Source organism: Dasypus novemcinctus, chromosome 10 (assembly GCF_030445035.2).
Source record: "Dasypus novemcinctus isolate mDasNov1 chromosome 10, mDasNov1.1.hap2, whole genome shotgun sequence".
NCBI classification, from domain to species: Eukaryota; Metazoa; Chordata; class Mammalia; order Cingulata; family Dasypodidae; genus Dasypus; species Dasypus novemcinctus.
The window spans coordinates 119,546,876-119,564,027 of record NC_080682.1 but is presented as its reverse complement, the minus strand read 5'-3'; the positions used below and the strand labels follow the sequence as shown (position 1 = coordinate 119,564,027).

Genomic DNA, 17,152 nt, shown 5'->3' with positions numbered 1-17,152 from the left:
GGCTCGGGCCCCTATCCAGGAGCAGCCAGACGCCGGCTGAGCGCCGAGAGCTGGGGCTGTTAGAAAGGCCGGCTGGCCCGGCCACAGGCTGCGGGACTCGCCCACGTCGCCCGGTTGTTACTTCACAGCATTCCAGGGACCCGTCCACCAATCACAGGGCTCCTCACTGGCCCAGCCAACTGTGGGCGAGTGCCCGGAGTCCCTAGCGACAGGCTGTGGCTGGGGAGTCCCAGGGGGAGGACTTGGAGTCAGCGGGCGGCGGGACAGAGCTCCTATGCCTCAGGAGGGGCAGGCTCTCGGGATGCACGCGTCCCACCCGTCCTCCGAAGAACCCTTAGATGAGAAGAAAGACAGACAGGCAGAACAGAAAGAGGAGCTGGAGTTTAAGGAACTGGAGGGTTTGAGGGAAGCCTTGGCCAACCTGCGGGGGCTGTCTGAGGAGGAGAAGGGCGAGAAGGCGATGCTCTGCTCCCGGCTCCAAGAGCAATCCCAGCTCATCTGCATCCTGAAGCGCAGGTCCGACGAGGCCCTGGAGCGCTGCCAGGTCCTGGAGCTGCTCAACTCCGAGCTGGAGGAGAAGAGGCTGGAGGAGGCCGAGAAGCTGAAGGCCCAGCGCGAGCAGGCCCAGAAGCTGGAGGAACGCTTCCTGACCCTGGCAGCCAACCACGAGCTGATGATCCGCTTCAAGGATGAGCACAAGAGGCAGAACGTCAGGCTGAGGGAGGAGAACGAGCAGCTGCGGCTGGAGAACCACCACCTCTTCAGCCAGGCTCTGGAGGACCAAGAGGCCAAGGTACGGCATCTCACTGCCCAGAGCGAGGCCCTTGCCGAGGAGCTGGAGGCTCTGAAACAACGCAGTGCTCAGGAGGCCAGCAGGGCACAGGCCCGAGAGGAGGAGCTGCTGGAGCTGCAGCGCCGGCAGGCTCGGGAGCACGCCGAGGAGACCGGGCGGCTGCGCGGCCAGCTGCAGAGCCTCGAGCAGCAGCGCCAGCAGGCGGTGGCGCAGATGGCCGAGGCCCAGGAGGCCCACGGCAGCCTGAGCCAGGAGCTGCAGGCCCGGCTGCAGGCCGTCACCCGCGAGAAAGAGGAGCTGCTGCAGCTGTCCATGGAGAGGGGCAAGGTGCTGCAGAGCAAGCAGGCGGAGATCCGCCAGCTCGAGGAGAAGCTGGAGGCGGCAGATGAGGCCAGGCGGCAGGCGCTGGAGCGGTTTGAGCGAGAGGCTGTGGCCGTGGACAGCAATTTGAGAGTCCGAGAGCTCCAGCGCCAGGTGGACGGGATCCAGCAGGCCTACGATGAGCTCAGGCTGCAATCCGAAGCCTTCAGAAGGCACAGCCTGGATCTTTTAACCAAGGAGAGAGAACTCAATGCCAAACTCCGCCATCTCTTTCCATAAGGAAGCGTTGCTTCCTCTGGCTGCTCATTTAGAATTCAAATATTTGTGCGTTCACTTTATGGCAAGAGTAAAAATTATATCCCATTTATTACACTTTTCAGCACAAAAGGCAACTCAAAGAAAAGCTACTTTAACGATGAGATTGTTGTTATTACTATTGCAAGGCTAGCCGTAATTTTCAGTTTTACCAACCTAGAATACATAAGATTTAACAGATTTCCTTCTGTGCCCTTGAAGCCTTCGGAAGTTTACTATTGGTATCTTTCCATCACATAACTTAGTCATCCCTAACCTCAGATATCATCATATTCTAAGATTTTAAACTAGTACCTTCTATGACACAAGCGAATCTTAACTGTGCAATGAGGTTTGCTGTTGTGAAAAAAATATTAGCACAATTAATCTTTGCAGATAGGTAGGCTTATAATCTCCCATAGTTTTAGAACGTATAACAGATAATAGCACAATAATGTGGGGATTATTGCAGAAGTGTCTGGTTTTGCAACTGGCCAATTATTTGCTTCAGCTGCTTTATAATAGGTATTATTATACCTATTATATGGTATTAAGTTCTTTACCACAGTAGGCAAACATTATGATAGACATTCTGCATGAGCAAGTGGATTCAAATGAGTGAAATCAACCAATTTTAATTTTTCTTGCAAGCTTAGATCACATTCTGTTTTCTTGTTTTTTTCTCCTTAATAAAGACAAGGTTTAGACGTGCAATAATGCAAATATCAGAAATTTCATTTACTATTGCATAATATGCTAATAGACAAAAAGGTCCCAACACAGGGTAACAGTCACAGCAGGCAGAGTATAATCTATACAGCAATTATTATCTACTGTTTTGTTTCTATTATATTTTCTTGCAATTTTTCCTTTTTAAAAAAAATCTAAGGTGAATGTATGTGTATACTTATAGTATTTTATAGGCATACTAAATATGTAGTTATAAAAATGGACAATTAAATAATTTATGTAAAGTCTTTAAAGAGGTTATAAAATATACTTCATACTTCCCTATTTCACCATATTTAGTTATTGATAAATAGACATTATTAATACCTCAGAAAAAGCATTGTAGTGCTTGTCTCACCCATTTATGTGTTCCATTGCTGGAGTGCCAAGAGTTACATAATTTGGGTTTATTTTAAAATACTACCTAGTGCATTTAAAAAAAATATTTAGTGAATTTACTCAAATGAAGAAATCTTAAATGACACAGAATGAAAACTATTAGAAGTCTATATATAATAAAAAATGAGCATAAATTAGTCAACTTGATAGACATTTCTGTTTAAACATTCATACAAATATGTATTCACCTTTTAAAATTTTATATAGGCATAACATACACACACGACATGATTCTGGCAAAAAAATAGAGATATTAAAAATATTCTTACATTTTAAAAATGGTGTGAATAGGTTTCAAACATCAACATTCTATATGAATGTAAACTCCTGATTTAATTCCATAATTTTATCATGCCAGAAACATGGTTTTAAATTTTTTTAACAGATATTGGTATCATAACACACTGGCCTATTAATAACCAAGGCATTGTGCAGACATATTATTTCAGTATGGACCAAAAATGTTTAATTTTATTTGCTATGTTTTAAACTTTGTCTTTTCAACAGAATAGTTGCATATGTTTAAGTGTTTTCTTATAAAATACAACCTTTAAAAATTAATCATGATTTGTCTTTGTGGTTCCTAGTGATGTCCTTTTTTTTCACATAGTGGAAATTATATTTTTATGCAATATGCAGGATTGCATTAAGACCCAGTAGTTGTTTTTTTTCCCAAAGGTTTATTTTATTTTTCTCCCCTTTCCCTGCTCCCCATTGCGTCCCCCCTCCCCCGTTTTCTGCTCTCTTGTGTCCATTCACTGTGTGTTCTTCTGTGTCTGCTTGCATTCTCAGCAGCACCAGGAATCTGTGTCTCTTTTTTGTTATATCATCTTGCTGTATCAGCTCTGTGTGTGTGTGGTGCCACTCCTGGGTGGTCTGTGCTTTTTTTGCGCAGGGCGGCTCTCCTTGCGGGGCGCACTCCTTGCACGTGGGGCTTCCCTATGCGGGAGACACCCCTGTGTGGCAGGGCACTCCTTGCACACGGCACCATTATGCATGGGCCAGCTCACCACACAGGCCAGGAGGCCCTGGGTTCAAACCCTGGGCCCCCTATATGGTAGGCAGACGCTCTATCAGTTGAGCCACATCCGCTTCCCCAGTAGTTCTTAATGTCACCAGATATATCTAACCATATATATCCCAAATGCAGCAAAGGCAAAACATCTTCTTAGTGCAGTTTCACCTCATTGAAGTTGAAGCTGCTGCTTTTGCATATTTTCCACTTCATTGTGAAATAAATTGTCAGGGTTTCATTAGTGGTTTCATTTTGTGGCTTTTTGAAAGCAAAATGTCTTTCACAGTTCTCAGAGGAGACATTTTTTGAGAAATCAGATAGTCTTGGGATATTTTGAATAACTAAGCATTCTTTAGTAGATGAAATTTCTGCAATTGTAATAAATAAGCATCCACATCCTTAGCTATAATGCTCATATCTTGGATCCGAAGTAAGAGAGTTTTCTCACAATCCACTTAATTGCTTTTTTAAAATCTGAATATTTCCATCATGTATAATTTCTGTTTGGATGATAGTTCTCATCACCACCTATTTATAACTGCTTGAAGACAGTTTAAACCAAGTATTATATATTCTTTAAATTCACTTTCAAGTGATGACTTTACTAGGGGCAACACGCCTATACAGCAGCCAAGTGAGATGTATTGTTTCTCTTCCTGTAAACTGCTGGGGAGAACAGGAAGGCAATCCACCAAGTCCCCAAGATCATCTGTCCTCACCACACAGGCTTCAAGTTCACATATACTTACTTCTCTTCTTCCAGAAAGTTAAAGCTACCTTCAACTCAAATTCCTGCTGAACAAAACTCATCCCATTGTTTCATGGTCCTAAAAAACCTCAGGGAAAAAAACGCACTATATATATTTAAACCCACCATATTTTGATGATGGGCTTTCTGGCTGTAAAGAATCAAAACCACTGGAGTTAACCAAATATGTTTGGCTACCATGACGTGGTTTTTCAGGCAGGGGTCCCTCAAGCCACTTCATTTCTTTGTCATTTCACAGCCCTCACTTCTTGGGGACTGCTTTCTTCTGTAACAAGGATTTGGAAAACCCTTGCGGTAGATCACCTTATGTTGTTTATGTGGATTTTTCAGTTCATCCAACTGTTCTATTTACATGAGCAGCCAACTATTTTGGAGATTTATTAACCTCCTTGTTCTTGTTAGTGAAATTAGAGATCCTTTTTTTCTAGGCAGATCAATGGCGTGATCCTCAACATTATTACAAAAGTTCTGCATTTCACACTGTGGGTTTCAGATGCCATAATCTCTTACATACCAGAACCTTATGGTGCAAAGTGTAGAGAGTCCTTCGGGTCCCTGCTGCATTTCTAATAAACAATTCAAGTGTAACTTAGGTTTGTCAAGCAATTTTTAAACCTATTTTCTCACACTTCTATTAAGACTATGGTATTAAGCATCAAACTTTTCACACTAAAATAGAAACCATGTTGCTGACTCCAAAGGACTCTTCTACAAGTTACCAAAACTCAGAAGAAAGCGAATTTAATGATGACTAGTCTTCATAGACCCTATTTATCATTGTTGCTGTAGTACTGTAGGATGACTTGTTTCATTTAATCCTTAGGACTATTCAAGGTGTTATGTTCATTCCTATTTTAAAGAAGAGGAAATTGGAATCAATTTGCTCAAGCCCTTGAGGAAATTGGGAGTTTTGGTGACCACAGCACACAAAGATTTACTGTCTACTGACAGGTGCTGCGAGGGGCACGGGTTAAGAGCGTGCACAAGCCTGTTTCCTGCCTAGTCTGGGGGCAATTACCGTCCCCTACGATGTGTTTTCACGTGAGTGTGGAGAGATCACAGAAGCCACAACAAGCAGCACCTAGCTCGGCCTGGGAGGGGGGGAGGAATACAAGAGATGATTTCACATAGGAGTCGATGGGCATTTTCTTTTAAAATTAATAAAATTTCACCATGTGACGGAAAAGCGAGGTTCCAACCTAGGCAGCACCAAGCAGAAAGGAACAGAAGTTTGACAGGCGTACATCCGGGACCACAGCCCTGCACCGCCCACCCCGGCCGCGCCCGAGGAGCCCGGCGCGCAGGCGCGTCAGTCCCCCCGGCCCCGCCAGGTCGCCGCCGGGGCGTCTGGGTACTGGCCCCCGCAGAGGGGGTCGGCGGGAAGGGACGGCGGTCCCGGGGCGGTGTGGGCTGCGGAAGTGTGGCCTACCATGGGAGGTGGCCCTCGGGGCGCCTCTTCGGAGGCGGAAGGGCTCGGTGGGGGCGGGGCGGCGGGGGCGGGGGTGGTGAAGCGGCGCGGCGGGGTTTGTATTCCCCTGGACTTTTCATAGCTACTGTTAGAGGAAAAGGGTGCTCACCGGGACGCCGAGACTGAGGACTGCAGGCGGGAAGGCCACTGGGAAGCGCTGCGGGCGGAGGGGGTCTGGAGGGCAACTCGAGCTCACTGGTGGCAGGTGGTAGGTAGGACTCTACGGGAACCGTGGGAGGGGGTAGTCAGAGTTAGCAGTCCAATAAGGGGCTGTCAGCGTTCGTTCTCGTACACGGCTTGGGGGCAGCGGGCTAGGGCGGAGGGTCTTGGAATGCCGGTGGGGTGGGATGGGTGTCCCTATCTGCTCCATTCCTACTGCGATAGGGCTTATTCTAGGGGAGGTGTTATACTGTCTCCTGCACGTGGGCCACTTTGCTCCACCAATCGGAATGGAGTCACAGCCTTATGACCCGTTAATCATTGCCAGTCTTGTAAGGGGGAAACTTAACAGCAACCAAGGTCAGGAAGAAAGAGTAGAACTCGGTTGACACAAAAGACAGCACGTTTTGTTAGGGTTGGGAGTGGGCTAGTGGAGAAGCCCTGGAAGGATGTAACAGGGTTGACCCCTGGGATGGGTAAGTGATTTACTGAGGTTGCAGTCGGAACCACTTGGTACGGACTATTTTGCTTTGCAGTGATTAGGCCACCTGGAGACTGTAAGGGCCGCAGGGAGGAAGGGGAGATAGGAACTACCTAGTTCAGAGCCTCTCAGGCGGCTGGATAGTGTAAGGGCCAGGGGAGTGGGAGGTCAGGGGCCAGGAATCAGAGACGCCAATGTAAAGTTTAGTCACACTAAACTGAAGTTAAGGCTGTCTTGCTCAACTTGAAAGGGAAGTAGGTACTGAGGATAGAAGGTCGAAAATGGATGCCCAGCAAACAACAAGGAAAAATCCCACAACACAGACTAGGAAAGTAGGAGGAATGTGCACTGACGATGTGTCAAGTGCTTTTCCCTCATACCAGTCCCACAAAGGAGATTCAGTGATGACTTCTGCAAATGAAAAAACGTTAAGACTCAGTCCTGCCTGAGCCAGGGAGTTTTGGAGTGGCAGCAGGGAGGTTTGAACCCATGACTGGCAGGTCTGGCTTCATGGGTGTGTGATCTGTAGGTTGCACAGGGCCCAGTGCTGGGTTAATGGCCTGCTATTGATGTGGGCTATGGGTGGGAGGCTCTTTGTCTCTTCAGAGATAACCTAAACTATCTGTGACTTGTGGGTGTGGGATGATAAAAGGCTGCAGTCCTGCCCTTGGTGACCATGGCAAGGACTCCAGTCCCAGGAAACAGTTTAACAATGCAAGGTCTATAAACTTTAAGTATTCAGGGGAAATGCAAACAAAATATGCTAAAAGCTTATCTAGAATGCCTGAGGTCCATGCTAAAAGCTTACCTAAGATGTGGAAGATATATATATATATATGCTAATTCAAGCCTATTGAGAACTGAAACAAAAGGACCATTTGGCCTTTCCTCTCTGTATAAAAGGGACTCAAAAATCTTGTTCGGGGCTCAGAATTGAAACAGAAAGCTCCTGAGTCTGACCGTCCAACCGTCCGTCAATAAACCATTTTTCCTTCTTAAAATCATTCCTGAGTCCTGGCCTCTCTATACTCAAATAATTGAACCTCTCTCAAATTCTACAACACTATCGCTGTCTTGAAATTCTTAATTTTTACCAAGGTCCTGGGTGCTTTCATTTTGCACTAGGCTTTGCAAACTATGTAGTTGAGCTTGTTCCCTGGCTTTCAAATTCAAAGCTTCTCCCACTATACAAACTACCTTCTAACCAGGCACAAAAAGGCATTGTTTTGTCCTTGTGTGCCACAGCACTTTACATTCCACTCTTTCAGTGCTTATCTTGTATTTAATCTGTGACCCAGAGCCAGATTCGGAGGATGAGCTGCCAGTTTAGCTATTGTGGCAAGCTGACCTGTAAAGTGATGTCTATCTCTGGAACAAATTGCCAAAACGTAAATTGGTTCCCTCCAAACCACTGCCCTGGAGGGGAAATTTCAAAAACAAAACAAAAGCTCCTTCTAAAGCAGACCTATCCCTAGTGAGTTTTTCTGCAACACCCCAAAGCAAAAGGTCTAAAATTAAAATCTCCAAAAGGTTTAAGACTCTTAAACCAAATAGTATGTAATTAGTGTTGTCCTATTGGTAAGTGTGATCTTTTGTGTTACCTAAATTGTAACCCCTTTAGTGTCCCTCTAAGGAACTGGTCTGGTTCAAAAAATTATGAAAAAGAGCTTGAAAAGAATAAAAGCCACAGGAAAGGTGAGCTGTTTGATGTTTTCAGAATACTGACTCTGCTTCAGCTAATGGAAATGGAGTTCATTTGTTTCTAGTAAACAAAGGGTGCTAATAGAGCTATTTCTTCCTATCTCTACTATATAAAAGTTAAAGACCACTGTTTGAAGGAGTCTCTATGCAGGTGCCTTCTCTTCTCTCCAGCCCTTGTTGACCCAGACACTCGTGGAGTAGCAGTGGCTGGGGCAGGGTGGGGTGGAGTAGCAGTGGCTGGGGCAGGGTGGGGTGGAGACAACTGCTCCCCGCATTGGTGCGACCAGGGGCACTGGGCACACACTTGAGATACCATCTCTTGGCACACAATAAAGACTCAGACTCTGCTCTCCCAAAAGCCCCCCAGCAAACTTTGTCTTCTGGTCTCATTGGCCAAAGTTGGGTCTTATGCAAATGCCTCAACAAAACATTGTGGGGAATGTTGCCACCAGGATTGGTTTAGAACAATCAGGATCTGCCCCTGGGGGTGGAAATGAGGTCAGTCTCTCCACCTGGTGGAAGGCCCACCTGCAAAGACAAGGATGAGAGGGTCTCCGCAGGGATGAAAGGGGATGTCTGTGGGCCACTGGGTCTGCTGCACTGCATCTCAGGTGCCAGAGACTTGTCAGGCAGAGAGCTTTTTCTTTTTTATCTTTAAGGGTAAAGTTTGAGAACAAATATTTATGATTACTGAATCATAAAGATGCCTTTTTACTTTCTAGTGTATCGTAAAAGTAAATTCCTGAAATTACTGAAACTTGCTGAACTGGAATCCAGATGCCTTCAGCCCCGATAATGATTGGAAAACTATATATCCTTTGTCTTGTGATTGTAAAGACCTTATGACTGACCCCCATTTTGTACCCACTCCCATCCGGTTTTACAACTTTTAAAGTCTTATGATCCCTACCAGCCCCTGAATGTTTATTAAGAAATCTGAGCCAGCCCCACCTCAATTACTTGTTAGCATAAACCTACTAAACCTGGATACTATAAAACTATCGGAATTATGTGGAGACAGATTTTAGACCCTTACACTAGGTCATCTGTTCCCCTTGCTACATGCTGGCAGTATAACTCTTTCTCTCTTTGAAACCCAGAGTCTCAGGAATTGGTCTTTGAAGTGCATCAGGCAAGAAATCCCTTTTGCTTGGTATCAAAATCACAAGTCTTGGTTTTTTAAAGAAGTTGTTTGAATTTTAGCCAAGAATGAGCTTTTTGATAATTTGCCCATCTTTCTACGGACAAACTGGATACTATTCATCAAACATAAAAATTACTTTATTAAACTTCAGGGCCAAGGGCCATACAGGTGAGTCTTTTCTATCTGATACTGCTCCCTCCAAAACCTTTTGCTTATACCTCATGGAAAAAATCTAATCCAAGAAGCACTGTTTCCCTTTGACAAAATCTCCCTGGTCATTACACACTCTGACTACAGTTCCTTCTCCACCTCCTTCCCTCAGCACCCAAAGGCACTCCTGCCTATCCCCATTTAATACCTGATCCACTCTTATTTATACTAGTCAAAACTAATCTTCCCTTTTATGTTTAAGGTTATTGTCTATGATAGCAAAAGATTAGAAATAGTAAGGAACTGTTTAGATAAACCGTGGACCTTCCATACGCTGGAATACAATGCACTGTAAAAAAAGAAAGAGGAAGCTCTTTATGTACCGATACAGAAATATCTCCCAAATATATGTGGGGGGAAAATCAGGTGCTGAACAATATAGTGTACTAAATTTTGTGTAAGAAGTGGGTAAGAGTATAAACATTTCATTTGCATAAATATTGGAAGAAAAGCACTAATAAAAGGGGTTTTTAGTGGTGTAGGGGTAGGCAGTGAGGTGGCCAGGTATAAGGGTGAGAAGGAAACTTCTCATTTCATACAATTTTAAATCGAACTTTTGAACCAAGTAAGTGTTCTTATTTTAAAAGAGAAATACAATTAAGAACAAAAATGAATCTCATATCTTTTGATTTACCAGTAAGCCCTATATCGGTGCAGGTGACTCCAAAGAGCCCGCAGATTTTTCTTTCTACAAAAACGGGGTAGATGTGATATATTTTAGATGGAGCCAAATATATCCTGACAGATCTGGGTCAGCCGTTCAGCTGGCAGCTGCTGCTTTCACAGATATGCAACATATGGCTAATGACAGAATTTTTTCAACCTGAAAGAGTACCTCCTGATAATATTTCTCCCCTAAATTTAAAGATTTGAATGTATTAGCTTTTCTCATGGATTTTCATATGTGACTGTATGAGACCAGAATATGAGATTTTAAAACATTTTCTCATATATTCAAGTTTTTAAGTTTTAATGTGTTGATTTTTTATTTTGCCTTTAAGAGACTAACAATGGTAGAGATAAGGGCAGGCCAAGCTGTTCTCAACACTCAATCTTAATTATTAATTTATTCGTTTACTAGATCACATTAATAAATATTTATTGAGTGCCTATTATTGACCAGTCACTATACTAAGTACTGGGGATGCAATGTGAGCAATATAGAGAGACCTTATTCTCACTGAATTTGCATTCTAGTGGATAAGGAAAGTGCTGAATAGGATGAAATTGGAAGGCACATCAAGGTCTCTCAACCGAGTATTGAAGATAGGAAAAGTTTTCCCTGAAGTGGCATTTAAGCTAAGGCCTATACAGAATGTGTAAGAGTTGTCCAAGAGAAGAGCTGAGGGAAGCATGAGAGTACAGTAGTTTAGAAGCCTTCACAGTACCTCCTATTCCACATAAGGAAACTGCCTTCTCTAGCAGCCAAATCATCCAGGGCTGCAGCATAAGCAGTTGCAGTAGACTCTTTTAAGAGATTATCTAGAAGGATTAATCCTATTATGCTCACATTCATATTTACCTCAATCCCCGTCAAAAGTCTGAGTCTTCATAATCTGACTCAATGCTCCCCTGCCTCTTACACCAACCCCCATCCTCCACTCCACCTAGGCACTTTCACTGTGCCCTTTGGAAACCTAAACCTATGATCAGCAAACTGGCCAAGATACCAGTAAAGTCAACGAAAGGGTATGTTTGCCTCAAATTGCCTGGGCTTAAATCCTGCTACTTACTAGATGACCTTAAGTTCCTTGGTCTTTCTGTGCCTGAGTTTCTCATCCATATGCATATCTACAAGTGTACCCCTTTCATGGGTTATTTTAATTGGGAGTAAGTAAATGCACAATGTTAACCAGTATTATGTTCAAGTCACTGAGACTACTAATAGGGAGAGGGTGGAGAGAAGGCTGCAGAGCCCAACCCCTCAGTTACTGAGATAAGCAGGATATGGCATGAATTTCACATTAGTGTAACCATACAGAGAAAAAAATTATCAAATGACCTTAGAAAATAGTAACTTGATTGACTATTGCTAATTTATTTTTATTTTTATTTCTATTTCAAGGACAAATAGAACCACAAAGAAATCTTAGTGTATTAGTCTGCCAAAGGGATTCTGATGTAAAATACCAGGAATCTGTTGGCTTTTATAAAGGGTATTTATTTGGGGTAAAAGTTTACAATCCCAAGGCTATGGAAAGGCCAGCCCAAGGTACCACAAGAAGTACTTTCTCACCAGAGAAGTCTCTGGCATAAGGCTCGTTTCTTTCTCGGCCTTCTCAGCTGCTCAGCTGCAAACACACGAATGGCACATCTCTCCTGGGGGCCCCGGATCAAAGCTCTCTCCTCCGCTGTGTCTATGGAGCTCTCTCTCCCGGTGTGTCTTCTTGAGTGAGGGTCCATGTATATAGGTCCACCAAGGGGGCAGGGACTCAACCTGAGTCATGCCCTTCCAACAGGGTTGAATCAAGAGTCCTAAATTGATTTTATCAAGTAAACTTAAAACCTTTTAGTTAAATACAATCAAAGGGTATCACACCAGTGGAATAGATTAGTTTACAAACATAATCTTTCTCTTTTCTGGGATTCGTAAATAATCTCAAACTGCCACACTTAGTAAATTTCATTTATTAATTATATTGTTGGTTGTAATAGTGACATTTTTAAACTATTATATATGTACTGAGGTTAAAACAAAAGGTAACTTTATGTAACTAGCTGCAAAATCTTCTATGTATAAATGCAGACATTAAAAAATTAAAAAACGTTTCATGTTAAATTTAAATAGAAAATATCAGTATAAACGCATGACATTTTTTCTTTTAAAAAATACTAATTTCAACTAAAAGTCCTAAAAGCGATGACAAGCTGCTAGCAGTGAGCATTCCTAGGATCCAGTTTGTAGTCTCCAAAAAACTTCTTTCCACTAAACTGAAGGAAGGGTCTAAGGAGAATGATATACCAGATCTGGGAAGGAAATGTGCGAGATGAGACTAATACATCCAGTTGTGTCAGCAAATCAGCTACAGAAACTAATGAGATTCTCTCAAAAATATATGAGAGCCAAGTTGGAGGGGCTCTCAAAGGCCAAGGGTTATTTTAGCACAAAAATAATAATTGCAATTAAGTGAGACATACTGAATAAAAATCTGTCATTCATTATGATACACCAAATAAGAGCCAAACAGTGACAATAACAAAAACAACAAACACAACTCATTGGTCATTAACTTTTTAGTCTGTAAATTGTATGTTAAAAGGAAGTAGTTGAGCATTTATCCTATATTTCCTGTTCCCTGTATTTCAGGGTAACAAAATGGCTTTTTTTCCCCCCAGAATTTTTTAATTTGTGTTATCTGAAAAGCATTTATTGCAATGACAAAACGAGGTTAATTACTTTTTTGTTATTGAATTACATTGTAATGTCTTAACTATATCTACAATTTTATTAAAAGAAATGGCTCTGTAGACATTGTGATTCTAGTAATGGAAGAAATATTGATTTGGAGGCAGTGGCTGGTGGAGGTTCTGAGGGCAGGGAGAGGGAAATACAGGGGCATTTTCAGGACTTGGGAATTGTCCTGAATGACATTGCAATGACAGATGCAGGCCATTATATATCTTGCCATAACCTACAGAATTCGATGGGAGAGAGTGTAAACTACAATGTAAACTTTAATCCACATTTAGTGGCAGTGCTCCAAAATGTGTTCATCAATTGCAATGAATGTACCACGCTAATGAAAGAAGTTGTTAATGTGGGGAAAAGTAGGAGGAGGTGTAGGGAATAGGGCATTTGGGAGTCCCCTATATTTTTTATGTGACATTTCTGTTGTAGCAGTTTGATATTGTTGATGAATTCCAAAAATAGATTTTGGATTATGTTTGTAAACTGTTCTGTCCCTCTGGGCATATTAGATTATATTGGATTCAGAGGTTTCACATTTACTTGATTAAATAGTGATTAAGGATTTGATTGATTGGGTCATGTCAGTAGGACATTGAGTCCCCACCCCCTTGGTGGGCAGGGACTCAAAGAGAAACCACACCACAGAGAAGGGAGTTTGAAGTTTTGAGCTGGAGCCCAGGAAGTAAGCACACAGAGGAGCAGAACAGCTGAGTCCAGAGAGAATTGAGCCCTAAGAAGAAATACAGAGCCAGTCGCCTGATAGTCTACAAGTGACCTTGTGGAGAGAGCAGGGCATCTGAGCCCAGAGAGAGGCAAGCCCAGGCAAAAGAGGAACCCAGGAAGCCTGAACCCCCACAGACATCAGCAGCCATCTTGCTCAAACATGTGGAAATAGACTTTGGTGAGGGAGGTAACCTATACTTTATGGCCTGGTAACTATAAGCTTCTACCCCAAATAAAATACCCTTTATAAAAACCAACAGGTTTCTGGTATTTTGCATCAGCACCTCTTTTGGCTGACCAATACATGTGTAATCTAAGTATCTTAAAATAAATAAATAAAAAATAAAATCAGAAAGGAGACAAAGGAATACATTGCTGAGCCAGGTTTAAAAAAAGCAAAAAACATATTTTTCTTTGATTCATAGCTCCAAGCCACCACACTTGGATTTCTGTAATGGAAAATGAGATTATCTTTCTATGTGCTTATTTGCTATCTACATATCTTTCAGTCTGTGTCCAGTTTGTGAATTTTTACCTATTTAATAATTGGATTTTTTATATTTCTTACTGCTATATTTTGAGGGTTCTTTTTTTTTTCTCAGAATTAAATTTTATTTCACATTGATTAAAAAATAAAAGAAATGCTTTGCATTTACATCAAGGACACATTTTCTTTAGTGGTATAAAATGGACACAGAGAAAAGACCAGGTACATGTTTTAAAAGGTAAAGACTACAGTTTTATTCAGCCTTTCCGCTACTGGGTAACAGCAGGTCTTTGTTTTTTTTTTTTGTTTTTTTTTTTTTTTTTTAAAGATTTATTTATTTTTTATTTAATTTCCCCCCCTCCCCTGGTTGTCTGTTCTTGGTGTCTATTTGTTGCGTCTTGTTTCTTTGTCTGCTTTTGTTTCTTTGTCCGCTTCTGTTGTCGTCAGCGGCACGGAAAGTGTGGGCGGCGCCATTCCTGGGCAGGCTGCACTTTCTTTTCACGCTGGGCGGCTTTCCTCACGGGCGCACTCCTTGCGCGTGGGGCTCCCCCACGCGGGGGACACCCTTGCGTGGCACGGCACTCCTTGCGCGCATCAGCACTGCGCATGGCCAGCTCCACACGGGTCAAGGAGGCCTGGGGTTTGAACCGCGGACCTCCCATATGGTAGACGGACGCCCTAACCACTGGGCCAAAGTCCGTTTCCCAGGTCTTTGTTTTTAAACTTTGTTTCCCATATTGTTTTCACTCTTTTGTTTATAATTTAGAAATTGTGAGAAACTGAATTTAATGTTTAAAAATATGGGAAGGTAAATCAGCTTTAACATGTATGTTAGGTCAATTCTCTAAGAGGAAAACTGTGGTCCAAAATAATAAAAGGACCAGGTAAAACAAAATGGCTTTTAAGTAATGAGATAAAGTTATTCTTTACAGAAGAATTCTGGATAATCAAATTAAAGGAATGAGAGAAAAACTTTAGATTATCAGTTTGGAACCCTCAGTGAAATAGTTATTAAATGAAACCATTAGGAGAAAGGTTAATGGAAAGTTTAACAGTGGAGGAATTCTACTGTTACCGTTTGAAAATATGGATTGATCTTCACATCAGTAACAACAGGGCAGTCAGGTAATAGGTGCCTCCTGATGCAACTGGAAAAGCAGCACCTCCCAGGAAGTACTGCAAAAATGTTGAACCTTCCGATAACTAAGCCTAAGCACCACCTTCTGGTTTATAGGAACTATCAGGGCTAGTGGAACAAGTAAACTGATGCTACAAGAAAGCAAAGAGACAAATCTAGAATATGGGACATTCCACAGGACAATTGACCTGGTTTCTTAAAGAAATCAATGGCACTGGGGGGGAAAGGGGGTTCTCATTGCCCTAGAAGAAAATAAATTTACGAGACAGACAAATGCAATGTATAAAACTTGTTTGTATTCCATCTCAAGTCATCTGTAGATGGATGTTTTTGAAACCATTGTTAAATTTTAACAAGAAACCCATAATTTTATTAGGTGTAATAATAATGTTATGATTATAGGGGGAAATATAACCTTTTAGTTAAAGTTGTATACTGATGCATGTAGGGATAAAATGATGTTATCTCTAAGAGTTATTTTTAAATATTCAGGAAAAAAAGGCAGGGGGACGAAGCAAGTAGGGCAAACTCCTGTTAATTATTAATCTGGGGGAAGCAGATTTGGCTCAACTGATAGAGCATCCGCCTACCACATGGAAGGTCCAGGGTTCAAACCCAGGGCCTCCTGACCCGTGTGATGAGCTGGGCCACGCACAGTGCTGATGCGTGCAAGGAGTGCCGTGCCACGCAGGGGAGTCCCCCGCATGGGGGGGCCCCACGTGCAAGGAGTGCACCCCACGTGAAAAAAGCGTAGCCTGCCCAGAAGTGGCACACACACACGGAAGGCTGACACAGGAAGATGACACAACCAAAAGAGACACACAGATTCCTGGTGCCACTGACAAGAACGCAAGTGGACACAGAAGAACACACAGCGAATGGACACAGAGAGCAGATGATGGGGGGCAGGGGCAAGGGGAGATAAATAAATTTAAAAATAAATCTAAAAAAAGTTGTTAATCTAGGTAATGGGTATATAGGGATTCAGTATGCCATTCTCTCTTTTGTGTGTGTAAACTTTTTCAATATTTAAAAATTAAATCTAAAATGCTGGGGTTTCTGAAGGAAGGAAGAGGGGAGAAATAGTTTGGAATTGGCAATGGAAAAAGGAACAAATTCTGGCTCTGAGTTGCCTGTGGTCAGAGATGAAACCACTCCCAAGTGAGAGTGTAAGTGTAGTCCTTACTATCAGAACTTGGAAAGTTCTGCACCTATCCTTCCAAATACTCACGTCCAAACTTCTTCCACACCTGCTCTCCCTGCTCTCACCATAGCAACAATTCTAACTTCAGTGGCAGTAGCTGTGGGGTTTGATTAGTTGAAAGGTATATCAATAATTTACTCTTCTGTTTGGTTACAAACTTTGATCCTTTTAAATAAAGCAAATTCCAGATTAGTCCATAATGATATAACTCTCATTTGTTTGCTTTCAGAAATGCTATCTTGAGAGAGAAATAAAGGAATGGAAATACAGTTAGCAAACTGGGAATTCCACATCATCCGTGCAAATATGTAGTAGTGCTTGTAAACATAACCCAGTAGTGCCCTAGAGACTGCCACTCCCTTGTGTGGTAGATTGAATTAGATACCTCAACAAACCCATGCTCTTAATCTGCATTCCTGGGTGTGACTTTATTTGTAACTAGGACCTTCTGAGGATGTTATTAGCTAAGGTGTGGCTAACTGATTTAGGGTGAGTCTTAATCCATATTACCAGAGGCCTTATAAAGAGAAAAGCCACAGGGAGGAGCTGGAAGCCGGAAGTTTGCAGAAACCAGAAGAGCAGACACGAGAGAAATGGGTCTCCATGTGACGCTGTAGAGACAGAAACCAAGGAACCCCCGGGGCTGCAGCAGGCCAGCACCCGAAGACTGTAGACTCCAGGGAGAAAGCATTGTCTTGCCGACATCTT

The 17,152-nt window shown here is 42.6% G+C and overlaps 1 protein-coding gene and 1 pseudogene across 1 annotated transcript; one reads left to right on the top strand and one right to left on the bottom strand.

Moving 5' to 3' along the window:
- The first annotated feature begins 201 nt into the window (after positions 1-201).
- Positions 202-3,097, top strand: CCDC89 (coiled-coil domain containing 89). The gene has a single exon (XM_023584552.3). The coding sequence runs from the start codon at positions 275-277 to the stop codon at positions 1,391-1,393; it is 1,119 nt and encodes a 372-aa protein (XP_023440320.2). The 5' UTR covers positions 202-274; the 3' UTR covers positions 1,394-3,097.
- Positions 3,098-3,795: 698 nt separating this feature from the next.
- On the bottom strand, positions 3,796-4,921 carry LOC139439892 (KATNB1-like protein 1 pseudogene; annotated as a pseudogene).
- Between the last annotated feature and the right edge of the window lie 12,231 nt (positions 4,922-17,152).

Bases quoted from the DNA above. Each gene is read 5' to 3' on its own strand.
- CCDC89 (XM_023584552.3), top strand. From the start codon at position 275: ATGCCTCAGGAGGGGCAGGCTCTCGGGATGCACGCGTCCCACCCGTCC.